The 16,137-nt window shown below is 32.6% G+C and overlaps 3 protein-coding genes across 3 annotated transcripts; all 3 read left to right on the top strand.

Moving 5' to 3' along the window:
• The first annotated feature begins 1,949 nt into the window (after nucleotides 1–1,949).
• LOC100816421 (F-box protein At5g67140) lies at nucleotides 1,950–8,505 on the top strand. The gene is made up of 3 exons (XM_003520355.4): nucleotides 1,950–2,038; nucleotides 2,133–2,279; nucleotides 8,340–8,505. The coding sequence occupies exons 1-3, from the start codon at nucleotides 1,950–1,952 to the stop codon at nucleotides 8,503–8,505; spliced, it is 402 nt and encodes a 133-aa protein (XP_003520403.1).
• A 4,012-nt stretch (nucleotides 8,506–12,517) lies between these two features.
• Nucleotides 12,518–13,921, top strand: LOC100782937 (mitogen-activated protein kinase kinase kinase 20). Its single transcript, XM_003521002.5, has one exon. It carries the CDS (start codon nucleotides 12,647–12,649, stop codon nucleotides 13,691–13,693), a length of 1,047 nt encoding a protein of 348 aa, XP_003521050.1. The 5' UTR covers nucleotides 12,518–12,646; the 3' UTR covers nucleotides 13,694–13,921.
• Nucleotides 13,922–15,289: 1,368 nt separating this feature from the next.
• Nucleotides 15,290–16,137, top strand: LOC102666575 (B3 domain-containing protein At5g24050). The gene is made up of 2 exons (XM_006577555.1): nucleotides 15,290–15,528; nucleotides 15,624–16,137. The coding sequence occupies exons 1-2, from the start codon at nucleotides 15,290–15,292 to the stop codon at nucleotides 16,135–16,137; spliced, it is 753 nt and encodes a 250-aa protein (XP_006577618.1).

Below are 16,137 nucleotides of genomic sequence, written 5' to 3'. Positions count from 1 at the left end.
TATTAACCAACCAAATCTCATGTTCACAATTTAACATCTCACAATGTCGCAATCCACCATCACACTTTTACGTGTATCTCACAAACTAACGCATGTTTAACTTTACACTTATATTCAATCTCAATAACAATTTTATAATCTGAAAGCAACATATTATCTCACAATTTATCACTTACACACACAATTTCAATCACAATTTTATGATTCAAATATAACAATTTATCACGTTAATCTAGTAAATTTTATCCAAAACACAAACACATAAAACAAAAATGCTTCTCACAACATGGAAAGTAAAACCTCTCAAATAATTTCATATAATCATATCAAAATCATATGTCAACAACACGAAAACACTGAGAGTACTCAATTTTATCAACCAATTCGGATCAGGATATCAATTAATCCGTCAAACACAACAATCTCGTAATTATAATCATACACGAAGAATTACAATACAATAAACATCCCAAAATAAATTCTATTTTAATCCTCTAAGGATGCATACACATGTTTACTCTAACCATAATTGCGATAATTTCATCACTTACCTCTTAGCGGGCTCACGTGTGTAGTCTAGAAGTGATAGTGAAATCTCTAGCAGTTTCCTAAGATTTTTCAAATTTTTCTTATAGTTGTTCTACTAGCGTTTCTAAGCATTAGAGAAAATGAGAAGGGATTGGAGTCTCCATTTTACCGTATCTGTGCGAGAGACATTTCTTTCACTAAATATATTATTTCCCAAATCTCAATGATTGGCATGTGAAATAATAAGTTCTCAACCTGGTATTCAAATTTCACAATGATCCAACGGTTAATAATTTCAAGATTATAGTTTTACTGGGGCTAATTTGGGTGTATGCAGAAAAAAAATGAACTCCGTGCGAGATATATTTCTCTCACCAAAGAAATTATTTCACAAATCTCAGTGGTGGAGATGTGTGAAAATTAATTTTGAACATGGTATATAAATTTCAATACGATCCAACGATTGATGAGTCCAAGATAATAATTTTACTGAGACAAATTTGAATATATGTAGGAAAAAGAAAGAATTTTGAGAGAGGAAAAAGGGAATTGAGATGAAGAAAAAGCACAAAGAAATTTAAAAAATAATCTAATATATATGTCTCCATATGTACTCACTTTATTATTTATTCTATTTGATTTTTATTTTATAAAAATAAACTCTATTTTAGTGTCTATCAAATAAATAAAATATTTATATATTTTTTATTTTCTACGAACATATATTTATTTTATTCACCTTAAATCTTTATTTTAATTAATAAAATTATTTCTTTTTATTTATTTAATTAAAAAATCTCATTATTTTGCTAAAACTCTAACGTCTTTATTAATTTATTTTATAAAAATGAAGTGTTACACAACTCATTATCATTTCCAAATTCCAATTATTTAATCATGTATTAAAAGATTCTAATTATTTAGTCATGTACTAAAATCAATACTATATAATATGATATTGCGAAAAAGAGGGATTGATAGAAACCATAATACACTTATCCACTCAGACATATAGGATCCACAATTAAACAGAAAGAGAATCTGAATGTATAATTATTTAGCAACATATTGCATAACTTGTTTGTATACTTTTTGTGGTAGTATAATATATTTTAAGAGAGATAATCTAATTTCTAAGTGAAGGTAAAATTATCCCATAATGGACAAGAAAAGAGTTGTACGCCGGCGTTTAGTAACTAATAAAAGGAAGAAAAAAAAAGTGGGTAAACACAAAATAGGAAGGACGTGGCAATTCAAATGATGACGAAAACACGAGGACAGTTTTTCACTTGGCTTGTTCGGGTGTATGTATTATTAATTATATTACTTGGCTTTCCATCAGAACAGAACAGAAGTAGGAAGAGTTAAAGGTTTGATCTTTGAGGTGAAGGTCTAGTGGTTTGAGTAGCCAAACCTTAGTTATGGATGTTGAGGTAGAGATTGATCGCTTGCCAATTGACCTGTTGGCTTATATTTTTGTTCTGTTCACTTCCTTCACTGATTTGGCACAGTAAGCACTAAGCATATATGAGTGTTTCATTTCATTGTTTTAATGTATAATTCATTCACCAATCTTTTCATGTGGATGCGGTGTTTGCAACAAGGGCAAGTGGTGTTTGCAAGAAATGGAAACAAGGGGTGAAGGAGTCTCTTGCTCGGAGACACAATCTCAGCTTTGCCGGTTGGAAGATGGATGACGACTCCACTTCTCGCCTTGTTTTTCATGCCTACAACCTCACTAAACTAGACATGTATGCTGTTGTAACAATAGTTTATGACAAATCGAAAAAATTACTGGCTGAGTCGTGAACAATGTGGCTTTCTTTAAGACGTTTCGTGACACTGTCAAAAATTGTGTAAGCAAACTATCAACCACGAAGTCCCCAGGATAAAACAACTCAGATCATTGTATAAGATTCCCACTGCACTGAGGGAACCTTTCTAGAATTGCACCCTCTTGTATGACTTGAAAAGTCACTCTAAAGCCATCTAAAAATATGACTTGAAAAGTCACTATTATAGCCAACCAAAAATACGACTTAAAAAGTCACTCTTATAGCCAACTGAAAAATATGACTTGAAAAGTCACTATTATAGCCAACAAAAAATTATGACTTAAAAAGTCACTCTTATAGCCAACCAAAATTTTAGAGCGACAGAAAGAAAGATGAAGAAGTTTGCCGGAAATGCATCGGCTGAAATATGGGAGGGAGAAAGAAAAGTTGAGGAAATGCTTCTCAACTGGGACAAGGAAAAAAGAATAAATGAGCTCTCTATATATAGGGAGTGGAACACTATTCAAGTGTTTATGCAGAGCAATGTGGGACTTGAAACCTTTTTTTTTCAAACTTTCATCCACATTCTCCTTTGTTCTAACAATCCCCCACTTGAAATTGGAAAAGAAGATTTTCGAGGATTTCATAAAATTGTGCATAAACAAAGGTGTCATACAACTTGAACCTTTGCATAGTGAGTAAAATTCAGATTTTACTAGAGTGACTTGAAGTCTTGAACTCTATCTCCGACATCAAACCACACACAACCTTTTCATAGGTGTATTCTATAAAGCCCGTGCGTTAAAGGCCATGCACGTCTATCCCAATATAGTGAACGCTCTAGAAATGTTTGCCCAAAATTTCATATGAAGCGGCCCCCACTTCAACATTCACATAGGTGAGTCTATCAAGAGTACTCATGTAGCCTAGGTACTCCACTCAACATAGAGTATAGATCTCATTAAGAATTATGAATTTTTTTTTTCATAACTCATCCTCTTGTTACTTCAAGAATCATGTTGCTTTCACTTATAACAACATGTTCATCTCATATCACTTCATAACTTGTTATTACCCATTGAACCTAGTTCTTGGGATCTCCAGTCATTTAGGTCGGTTTACCATAATGAATGATCATCGCAGTAAGGGCAATAGTCCCATTCTTTTAGAAGTGTTATGGACTTTCTCTCTAGCTAATCTTTTCGTCAAAGGATCTGCTAAATTATCATCAGTGCGTACGTGATCCACTCTAACAGCTCCTGTTGAGAGTAATTCTCTAACAATGTTGTGCTTACGACGTATCTGTCGTTTCTTACCATTGTAATAATGGTTCTCAATTTTTGCAATAGCCGCGGTATTATCGCAATGGATCAACACAACTGGTATCGGTCTTTCCCATAACAGAATCTCTGCAAGTAAGCTTCTTAGCCAACTTGCTTCCTCACTAGTAGTTGCTAGTGCTATCATCTCATATTCCATAGTGGACTGAGCTAAGATAGTTTGTTTCTTTGACTTCCAAGAAACAACCCCACCAGTTATGCTAAATATATAGTCGTTGGTTGCTTTGGAATCATCTGAAAGAGTGTTCCAATCTGCATCGCTATATCCTTCAAGTACAGTGGGAAATCTTTTATAATGTAATCCAAGGTTTATGGTTCTTTTAAGGTACCTCATTACCCTTTCAATAGTGTGCCAGTGCTCCATACTAGGTCTACTGGTAAACCTGCATAATAATCCCACAACATAGGTTGTGTCGGGTCTAGTACAATCAGTGGCATACCTAAGGCTGCCAATGATACTTGCGTACTCAGTTTGTCGTATACCTTCACCAGTGTTCTTAAACAGTTTTACACTTGGATCATATGGTGTACTAGTAGGTTTACAGTCAAAGTAATCATATTTCTTTAAGATCTTCTCAATGTAGTGAGATTGATCCAGAGAAATTCCCTCTTTTGACCTAGTAATCTTAATACCAAGGATTACACTTGTTTCTCCGAGGTCTTTCATATCAAAGTTGTTACACAACAATGATTTCACATCGTTCACTACATGAATATTTGAACCAAATATGAGAAGGTCATCGACATATACACATATTATAGTGCAAATATTATTTACAGATTTGTAGTAAATGCATTTGTCACTTTCATTCACCTTAAACCCATTCGAGACTATTAAGTTATCAAACTTTTCATGTCACTGCTTAGGTGCTTGTTTTAGACCATACAAAGATTTATCTAACTTGCAGACTTTATCTTCTTGTCCATGAATCACAAACCCTTCATGTTGCTCCATATAGATTTCCTCTTCCAATTCACCATTTAAAAAAGCAGTTTTAACATCCATTTGGTGTACCACTAGACTGTGAATAGCAATAAGAGATATTAGCACCCCGAATGTTATTCTAGTAACTGGTGAAAAGGTGTTGAAGAAATCCACATTCTCTCTTTGCCTAAAACCCTTGGCTACAAGGCTACAAGGCGAGCCTTGTATTTATCCACAGTACCATCAGGTTTTAGTTTCTTTTTCAAGATCCATTTACAACCAATTGGTTTGCAACCAGGAGGCAAGTCTACTAAATGTCAGGTCTTATTAGATTCTAAAGAATCAATCTCATCATTAATGGCTTCTTGCCACAAGTCAGCATCCAAAGAAGACAAAGCTTCTTGAAGGTTTGATGGATCCTCATCTAATGTATAGGCCATTTTTTGCTCTTTACCTCTTCGAGGCTCTATATCTGGTTCTGGTTGTGCAAGATTTTCACTACTAATAGCAGGAAGATAACTGGATGAAGTACCCCCACTATTCCTTAATTTAAAAGGAAATTTATTTTCATAAAAATCAGCATCATTTGACTCTATGATCACTTTTGCATTTAGGTCATAAAACCTATACGCTTTGCTATTAATAGCATAACCAATGAACACACATTCATAGGCTCTACTTGCAAGTTTAACCCTCTTGGGGTTTGGGATCCTTACATAGGCCAGACATCCCCAAGTTCTCAAATAAGACAAATTTGGTTGTCTTTTCTTTAATATCTCATAGAGAGATGTCTTGCTTTTTGATTTGAGGATTCTATTTAGCACATAACAAATAGTTAATAAAATTTCGCCCCACTAAAAAGATGTTGCACTATAACTCAACATAGTAGCTACAACTAATTCTGTAAAAGTTCTGTTCTTTCTTTCAGCTTTACTGTTCATTTCAGGTGAATATGAAGCAGTCGTCTCATGTATGATTCCATGCAAATTATAAAACTCATTAAACAAACTGGAATCATACTCTGTGCCTCTATCACTTCGAAGTTTCTTAATTTTTTTATTGAATTGATTTTCAATTTCTATTACATATAACTTAAACATGTCAAGCACTTCACTTTTATTTTTCATAAGATATACATATGTATAATCAGAGCAGTCATCAATAAAAGTAATAAAATATCGTTTTCCATTTCTGGTCAATGTTCCATCAAATTCACATATATCAGAATGTATTAAATCCAATGGCTCAGATTCTTTAACTACTGATTTATGTGATTTCTTAGTTATTTTAGATTGACTGCAAGAAAAAAAAAACACATTTTTCAAAGTGATTTGAAGATAGCTTTGGAATAAAACCTAAGTTACTCATGTTAGATATGCAACAACTATTTATATGACAAAGTCTAGAATGCTAGATATTAAAATTACACAACATGTAAGCAGAAGGAGAAACTTTATTAATATCAAGATTCAATTTGAACATGCCATCAGTGGCGTACCCTTTCCCTATAAATACCTCATTCTTGGTCAAAGTAAATAAATCTGCACCTATGGTCTGAGTAAACCCAGCCTTGTTTAAAAGAAAACCAGAAACCAGATTCTTTCTCATCTCTGGAGTATGCATCACATCTTTGAGAATCAAAGTCTTTCCAGAGGTAAGCTTCAGTTCAACATCTCCAATTCCAGCAATAGTAGTGATGTGGGAATCACCCAGCAACACTTTCTTATTTTCAACATTCGTGTATGTTTTAAACATAGCACGATCATAGCAGACATGGCGGGAGCCGCCAGTGTCTACCCACCATCCATTTGATCCTCCAATCATATTGATCTCAATTATCACAGCTATGTATGACTCTTGAGCAATTTTCTGTATCTCATGGGATTGAGACTCTACTGATTTATCAACAGTCATTTGATACTTGAGGTAGCGGCTAACAACATACTTTTTAGTCCCAGCTTCCTCAGTATCATACTTTTCTTCCAGAGCCAGCCAAACTAATTTGGCAGACTTATATGGGCTATAATAATAATAGAGATCATCAGCTAACCCATTTAGAATGAAATTCTTGCATAGGTAATCATTTTAATTCCAAAGAGCTAATTCCATATTCATTTTATCATTCACTTCCTTTTCAGCATCTTTAGGCATCACTGGAATATCAGTGTTCAAAACATAGGCAACTTTTCTCATAGAAAACATCATCTTTTGTTGCCAACGTTTGAAATGATACCCTCCAAACCTAAAAGGTTTGTTGAGGTCATTGTTGTTCGAGCCAGTAATATCTACGATAACCATAGCAGAGCCGAAATCGTCTTAAAATTGTTGTAAAAATAATTTATGGCAAACCAAAAAAATTACAGGCTGAGTCGCGAACAATGTGGCTTTCTTTAAGACATTTTGTGGTACTGCCAAAAATTGTGCAAGCAGACTATCAACCACGAAGTCCCCAGGATAAAACAGCTCAGATCACTGTATAAGATTCCCACTATACTGGGGGAACCTTTCTAGAATTACACCTTCTTGTATGACTTGAAAAGTCACTCTAAAGCCACCTGAAAATATGAATTGAAAAGTCACTATTATAGTCGACCAAAAATATGACTTAAAAAGTCACTCTTATAGTCAACCGAAAAATATGACTTGAAAAGTCACTATTATAGTCAATCGAAATTTTAGAGCGACAGAAAGAAAGAGGGAGAAGTTTGCCGGAAATGCATCGGTTGAAATATGGGAGGGAGAAAGAAAAGTTGAGGAAACGCTTCTCAATTGGGACAAGGAAAAAAGAAGAAAAGAGCTCTCTATATATAGGGAGTGAAACACTATTCAAGTGTTTATCAAGAGCGATATGGGACTTGAAGCCTTTTTTTTTTCTTTCTTTTTTTGTCAAACTTTCATCCACATTCTCCTTTGTTCTAACATATGCATATATATATATATATATATATATATATATATATATTATATTCATTTCTTTCTTTCTTTCTTTTTTCTTTTTCAGACCCTCAATTCCTTTCTGTTCTATAAGGATGGTAAAATGTTTCCGATATCTTCCCTTTGATGTTGATGGTCTTTTTTAAACATCAAAGTAAACTTTCTGTATTGATTTCCTGAGCTTTGGAGATGGATTGTGATTAAGTTTATAAATTTTGATTGTACGAGGAGTTGAATTGGCAATTACCTCTGGTGACTGGTAGTATTTGGAGAAGGTTGATAACATGCTTATTTAGGGATAGATGGATAACATGATGCTTTGTTTGAAAGCATAGGCTTTCACTGTGACTGTTTAGTGATATAAATTGCAACTGAATTGTGTAAATACGTAAAATGGTAATAAGAGAAATGGGATTCTGCTAGATTTTTGAACTCTTGAGTAAAAGCCGTATTTGTGTTTTATTTGAATCCGCACCATTTGCCTTAAGCCATATCTCTAACCTTTTTTCTCCATATATGTGGTGGCATTGTGGGAGGGTTAGGGTAATAGAACAGTAGTCATTTTACTTTATTTTCTCTTTTGTATTAAGTTTTCTGATATGGAGATGCCTATATTGAATAGGAGTGAGGGATGTTTCGTACAATTGCAAATAGTGATTAAAAAGATTAGATTATGTATGTTAGGTGTGCCATTGACTTTGATACTTAAAATTTTTCACCTGATAAAAGCAATAGTTGAGTTTGATAGTTTATCACCAGTTATAGGCTGCCGAGTTGTCATGATGTCAAGAATGTAGATCTAAGATGAACAACATTTATTGTCTTTTGTATCTGCAGACCGAGGAGCCGTTGGGGTGGCCAAATAACTGATGCTGGACTTCTTAGAATATCTTTTGCTAACTGTATCAGCAATCTCACATCTATATCATTGTGGGGGTTGACTGGCATCACAGATGAAGGTGTTGTTCAATTGGTATGCCATTGTTCTGCTTTTGTAACTTAAAATGTTTGGGGTGTGGGACATATCTGCTTGCTTGGAATGACTTGTTAGGAAATAACATGGGACTAAAACACAACACTTGTCTTCAGCTCCCAGAAATTTTTTATTAATGTGTCACAAACATATTATATAACTGAAATTGACATTACATCCAACCTAAAATCTCATAGGATTAGGTATATTGGTATTCCCACATATGTTACTCAACTTGTCATTTTTTATTGTATGAGATTTACAACAAATTGTGCCTAATTAATTGATTTAGACTCTTGATTTTTTAAAATACATTATGTATATGTCTGATATTTTGTATCATTCAAAATTTATTGGTAGAAACATGTAATTGTAAGATAAATATATTTAAAAAAGAAATTCTCTCACAACTCATTATAAACATCACTCCTCATCTTTTAAGACTTGGTGATTTCTTTAGAATAAATTAAAATCCACTTCTCCAATGGGAATAAATTGGTTGAAATAATGCTCAAAATATGCATATAAGAATAATTTTTTATGGCATATTTTCACAGAACTAACACAAATGCAGGAATGGTATTTAGTTTATTATTTTTTTTAATATAATATTATGTGTTATTTTTAAAAATTGGTTATAAAAAGTTTTATTTTATCGAAAAATAATGAGAGAAATCATTGCTCTTTGGGGAAAAGGTTTTGTTTTGACCTCAAATCTTCTGACATCCTTAGGATTTTTGTATTTGGCATATTGTTGACTTTTGTACGTGGTGACCATCATAATTTTATCCTAATAAAAGACTCTCAAGTGAGTTGAAAGAAGAGAATACTCATAAATAACTAATGATCTTATTCTTAAAATATGTCAAACTTTGTGGCGATCGGAGCATGATTGTTAGTATTTTTTAAAAAAAATATCTCTTCCTTATTTTTTTTCTCAAATAAATAATGAAAATAATAGTGATTACTATTTGAATTTGATTATTGACAATTTTTTGTTAAATTTTACTCACACTACCTAATCAAATTCTAAATTAATCAATGATTGATTTTCCTTAACGTGTGATTGATTGCGAAAAAAAAAATATTTAAAATTATATACAAATCTCATGTTTCATTTTTCTGTATTTTAATTTGAATATTTTTTTTGCATTTCTCTTTCATTTTTTCTCTTCAATAATACCAAACGCCACATTAAATAGGAGGATTATGAAGTAAAAAAATCACAATGTGGCAAATCACAATGTAAAGACAAAATCATTCTTTTGTTTACTGTCATGTGTCAAGTACTAGGTGGCATTTGCTCGAAAACAAATTTGTTCAGCATAGGGTGCTGAAAAGTGGGCTTGTCATGTCACCGAATTGACCGCCTCCTAATTCCCACTCCAGATGAATGTGTTCGTCGTGTGGATTGCAGATCGCTGTTGCGGCACGCAGAAAACACTTCTTTTTCTGTCTCCTTTCACTTGTCTTTGCACTCTCTTTCTCGGAATTAAGAAATAAGAACAAAAAAAAATGCAGTGTTATTAAATAAAGCAGTCATTTATTCAAATGAATAAAATAAAGAATGAATAGCCTAAAACATCAAAACTAATTTAAAGAAAATCTAAATTTAGTTTAAAAAAATTTAGATCTAAAATAAAATATTTTTATAATAACAGTTTAGGTTTTTTAATTATAAATTACATGACTTAGGTTCCTTTTTCTTCCTATTTTATAATGTAATAGTTGCAGCATATTAAGAACTCTGATTTCTTTTAGAAGAAAAAAACTCTGATTAATATCTATGTTCATATTAAAATTATTTTTAACTTCATAATACATTCTCCAGTATTAAAGATAAAAAAGGAGCGCATAATAAATATTTTGAAAAAGATCAGTATTATTTTAGTTTATTTGATTCAACATTTAGTTAAGTCATAGGATTATATAAGTAAAATATAAAAGTTTGGATGGAATAACTCCGAATAGACTTTTATGTTAAAACAATATTACAACAAACATATAATTTATATAGTTTTCGTCTGGGTGGGGAGAAAAAATAAATAAAGGAGAAAATGAAATAACGAGAAAAAGTAATTTTTTTGTTAGAATGGAAAAAGTATATTTTAAACTTAGTAAAAGTTTGCTTCGCCAAATTCTTAGGTAGCATTTCAACTGAAAGTGAATGCTTGCTCCAAGAAGTTTCCTCTACTGTGCTGATTTTGTCCATGCCATAGAAGAGTACAAGTAACTTTTTTGATAAAGAAGAGTACAAGTAATAGAGTGGGTACCATCAACTTCCACCATATTTACCACGAGGTAATAGATGTGCTGACCACTTAACAAACTTGAGTCATCCAAGTTATTTCATTTATACTACACCTCATTAGTTCGTTTTTTCTTTTCTAAGGGATGACTAGCTCATGGCAAGTATGATCTTTAGTTTCTTTTTTTTTTTTGGGGATTACTAGCCCATGGTTAGTATAAAACAAATTTGTTGACCCCAAGCTAGAGACAAAATGTAATGTACTATGATGGGGTTAGAGAATGAGTATCATAAGTAAGTAATGTGACACTTCAATATACACATCAAATCTTTTATGTTAGTATAATAAAGAAAAATATACATTATTTATAAGTCATAGTTATCTACAAGTTATTATCTAAAAATTAGTAATGATTTGTAAGGTTATTTACACGACCGTCTTTTATAAATAAGAACTCACAACTCTCATTCTATTCTATGAGTATAAAGTTTTATCTCATTTTTTTCATCTTTCATTATAGTTAGAGATGAAAATGAGTCGACCCGCTTGTCAAAGGATAATACAACCATTCCAAAGAAAAGAATGTTTTGTAAAGACATTTTTAGACAATTTAAATATTTTTATTTGACTATATTATGATAAATCATCTCTAATCCATATATTTTTTTAATATTATGTTCTTTTTTTTTCATTTTCTTTTGATATACTTTGTGTTTTAATACCTTGAATTCAATATGATTTTGTTTATCAATTATTTTTGGATTTTGTACATTACTTATACGAAATTTTATAAGTTTCTTTTTTTAGTTAGTATTTCACTAGGTTTTAAAATAATTAATTGGTTAAAGACTTCTCTAAGCAGACTTTTAAATAGGCTCGTAGGCCAAACCAGACTTTTAAACCGAGCCTTTAAAGAGCTTATGACAGGTAATGAGCCAAGCTCAAGCCGGTATTCAACTCAAGTCGAGCTCAAGCCTAGTAAAACTTGGTTTGTACATTACTTATTGGAACGGTCAGAATCATTTATTTCATAGTATCGTTTCAAATTTTTGGTAACTAGATGTAATATAACATATGCTTTATTTTTACGGTTTATTTTCTCTATAGATACAATGTTTTAAATTATTCATTGAAAAAGATAAAAAAAAAAAAACAATATATAAATAAAAAAGAATCATATTTTTTACAGGTAAAAAATAATCATATAAAACTGTGTATCTTATCCAATATTTGATAATTTTATCAAATAATTCATCCTACTTATTATTCTAAACATATTAAGATAAAAGATAAGTACAATATTTTAAAGATGATTAAAAAGATAAAAAAAAAAGAAAATTGCAGAAAATATTATATAATATTGTATTTAATATTCAAACACGAGAAGACTTCATGAAGAACATAATTATATAGTCATGAAGAAGAAAAAAGAATATTCAATCAAAAACAAATATGATCTTAATTTAAACATGATTGGTATGACTTTTCAAAGCGCGGTCAAATTGATAAGTTAGTTACGATTATATATCTCTAATAAATTTTGCATATACGATCAAATCCCATTGAAAAAGGCGAAAAGAATTGTATCTGAGATGACAACTTTCCTATCCAAACAACAAAACAAAGTAATAAACACGTTAAGGCACTGGTGTACTATAAAACAGCGCAAAGAGTAAACGCCGATCCTACGCAGAAAATATCCTTGATTATCACATGTTTCAAATATTCCTTGCCGCCAAATTCAGTCCCGCGCCCACGCTTATTGCTGGTACTTGAATTGAATTGAATTGAATTATCTACAAACACCGCACGCGGGTACGCACACTTTCCTTCTTTATAAGGGGAAATCACTCTTGTTTTCTTTCTCGTCCAAAACAGAGAAACACGCACATCATCGTACATACATACCACTGTTCAGAACCATGAATTGGGTTCGCGGAGAGTCTCTCGGCAGTGGCAGTTTCGCCACCGTCAACATAGCCATACCGACAAACACTTCCACTCAGTTTCTTTCTTCCACCGCCGTCAAATCCTCCCATGTTCAAACCTCGTCTATGCTGAAAAACGAGAAGGAAATACTCGATCGCCTTGGAGCTTCCCCTTATGTCATTAACTGTTTCGGCGACGATCACACGGTAGAAAACGGAGAAGAGTATTACAACATTTTCCTCGAATACGCCGCAGGTGGTTCTCTCGCTGATCAGGTAAAAAAACACGGAGGGAGGCTCCCGGAGTCTTACGTTCGGCGTTGTACGAGGTCGCTCGTCGAAGGTCTAAAACATATTCACGACAACGGTTATGTTCACTGCGATGTGAAGCTTCAAAACATTCTCGTTTTCCAGAATGGGGATGTTAAAATCGCGGATTTTGGGCTTGCAAAGGAGAAAGGGGAGAAACCGGGGAAATTGGAGTGCAGGGGAACACCGCTGTTTATGTCTCCGGAATCGGTGAACGACAATGAGTATGAATCTCCGGCGGATATATGGGCCCTTGGCTGCGCCGTCGTGGAGATGGTGACGGGAAAACCCGCATGGGATGTTCGCGGGTCGAATATCTGGTCGTTGTTGATTCGAATTGGAGCGGGAGAAGAATTGCCGAAGATTCCAGAAGAGTTATCAGAAGAGGGAAAAGATTTTCTTTTGAAGTGTTTCGTTAAGGATCCAATGAAGAGGTGGAGCGCTGAGATGCTTTTGAATCACCCTTTCGTCAACGGTGAAACCGTTTCGTTTCAGAAAGTTAATGAGCCGTTGCCGTTACCGTCGCCGTCACCGTCTCCGAGGACACACTTTGATTTAACTCACTGGGCTTCCACCTTAACGGCGTCGCTTCCGTCTTCCCCGGATTCTGATGAGTGGCGTATGTGGGAATTCGGGTCGTCGTGTTCGCCGGAGAATAGACTCCGGCGGCTTGTAACCGTTCAGACGCCGGCGAATTGGTCAGAATCGGATGGCTGGACAAGCATTAGGTGAAGTACTTGGAAGTGCAGCGTTGATTGTTCCATGGTCATCAGATCTTACGGCTCACATTCGATCACGTTCGTTGATTCTTTGTATTTCATTAGTTGTGAATTAAGTAGAGATAGGAGGATTGCTAGCCTCCACCTTTGGCCAATTGTACAGAGATCACAATTTTGTTTTGCTTTCGTTTCTTTAATTCTTTAGTTGCTATTCCCTTGCAAGAAACTGGTTTCATCCGCGTTTGGTTTTACCTCACTTTATGTTGAAATTTTTTTAAAAATTAGATAATTTTAATATATTTAGTTTTAATTGAAAAAGTAAATTTAGAATTAATTTTAAGTCATTTTTAAAAAATTAATTTAAGATAACATGTTTTATATTTTATGTTAAATTTTACTATTAACTTCTTTTAATAAAATATTAAAATTAATAAGTTGTTTGTTACGGACATCTTTTATCAAAACAACTCCTTAGCGGCGCACTTGAGTTAATAAGCTATACTCTGTAATACTTTGTATATTAATTATGACTTAATTACTCTATCTTAAATAACTTTTTATCATGTGCTGTTTTCATGTTTTTCCACATATACTTTTAAACTGAAATAAAATATCATTACATCAATAATGATATTTTAAGGTTGATTGGATGATAAAAGAAAAAAAAAAGTCAAAAATTTGATTATCTGCTAATAAAAAATTAACAATTATCAACTAATATTTGGAAATTAAATTATACTTTTCTGTATTCTACAAAAATAATTTTATTGAATTTAGTTATACTTCTACAACGAATTCTATAAATAACCCTTTAAGAATAATGCTATTGAGAAAATTGTTGAAATAACGAAACATTTTTGTAAACATTTTTTTCATCTGCTCAGACCTCGATCCTTGTAAACCTGCAACTCTTATTAGTGTGTGATAAATTAATTAAATGTTAGAATATAAGTCATAAAATTAATCTTTAAGAAACTATATATTCTATAACTTTTTATAATTTTTAAAAAATATTATCTTAAAAAATATTTTTTAATTTTTTTTATGAAAAGTAAAGATTTTATATTATTTTTTATTAATAAAGTGTTAATTAAATAGTCCATTAGATTTGAATTGTTATTGATTAATTATAAGATCAATTCAAGCTTATCTAATAAAAAAAGGTTTAGATTGGATTTTACGTATTTTTCACCGTTTCAGTTTTGCCACTTTCTACACGACGTACAAATTACAAATAAAGAGATCAATTCCTTTTTTTTAAGTTCAAAAAAGGCATCACAATTAGGTTGAAGCAATTATTAGAATCTAAAACTATCGGAAAATAAATTATTGTCAAATCAAATATATGATTGGTATTTTGAAACAGTATATCTTTTTATAATAAATTTTTTGATAGGAGATTTATCTCTGATATAAAAATCAAATTATTCTTGAAATTAATTTATCCTCATCTTATCTTATGTTTAATTTTTACCAGTAAATTTTTCGTCTCTTTAAAACCCTCACTACTCTCCCATACTTTTATCATAAAAAATCTGTTCAATCGTCTCACTACTATTTTCTCCTTGACTCGTGTTTTCAACTATTAAGCTTTATTCCTTTCATCATCATGAAAGACTTGGAAACTTTAAAGGAATTGGTGGCCAGCATTACAGATTGGAAGTCGCTTGAGAAGATGTCTTGCAAACCATTTAAGCCTTCCATTTTGCATTTGGCAATATCAAAAGATGCACCCCAGTTATATCGCGAAGAAGAGTTGATTCAATTAAAGAATTTCAGCAATCTACTTTCAAGTGTTGAATCGAAGCCAAAGACTCACAATACTGGTCAGATGATGACCAGAAAAAGGTGTGTAATTGTAGTCCAATTTATATAGTTTATTTTATATGCTATTCTATATGTATTAAAGTTTAAACATATGACTCTTGTGTATGTACTTGCAGACAAATTGAAGAGATGCCTAAAGAGGAAAGAGTCACGCCAGCAATGATTAAAAAACCAAGAAGCATAATCTTGGTACAGAACAGACCATCACCAGATTTGCCTGCAGAATTCAAGAATCGAGTCTCTGAGTTGAGTGGTCATGATCTTAAATTTCTCATGCACAAGAGACTCTTCTGCTCAGATGTGAAGCCGAATAGCAACCGTTTGTCAATGCCCATAAATGAAATTAAGTGTGAATTCCTCACCGAAGCTGAGATTACTAAATTGGATGAAAGAGATGGTCCGAATGGTAAAGGACGACTTGTTGGTGTGGAGGTGACTGTGCTGGACCCATGCCTGAGAGAATTTACTTTACCGTTGAAGAAGTGGAGCATGCAAAGGACTGACACCTACAACCTCGTAACAAATTGGAATAGCATCGTATCTACTAATAAGTTTGAAGAAGATCAAGAACTCCAAATTTGGTCTTTTAGGGTTGGGAACAAGCTTTATCTTATACTAAACAAACTGTGA

The sequence above is a fragment of the Glycine max genome, chromosome 3 (assembly GCF_000004515.6).
Source record: "Glycine max cultivar Williams 82 chromosome 3, Glycine_max_v4.0, whole genome shotgun sequence".
In the NCBI taxonomy this organism is placed as follows: Eukaryota; Viridiplantae; Streptophyta; class Magnoliopsida; order Fabales; family Fabaceae; genus Glycine; species Glycine max.
Note: the sequence above shows the minus strand (reverse complement) of the source record. Positions and strands in the feature narration are given on the sequence as shown.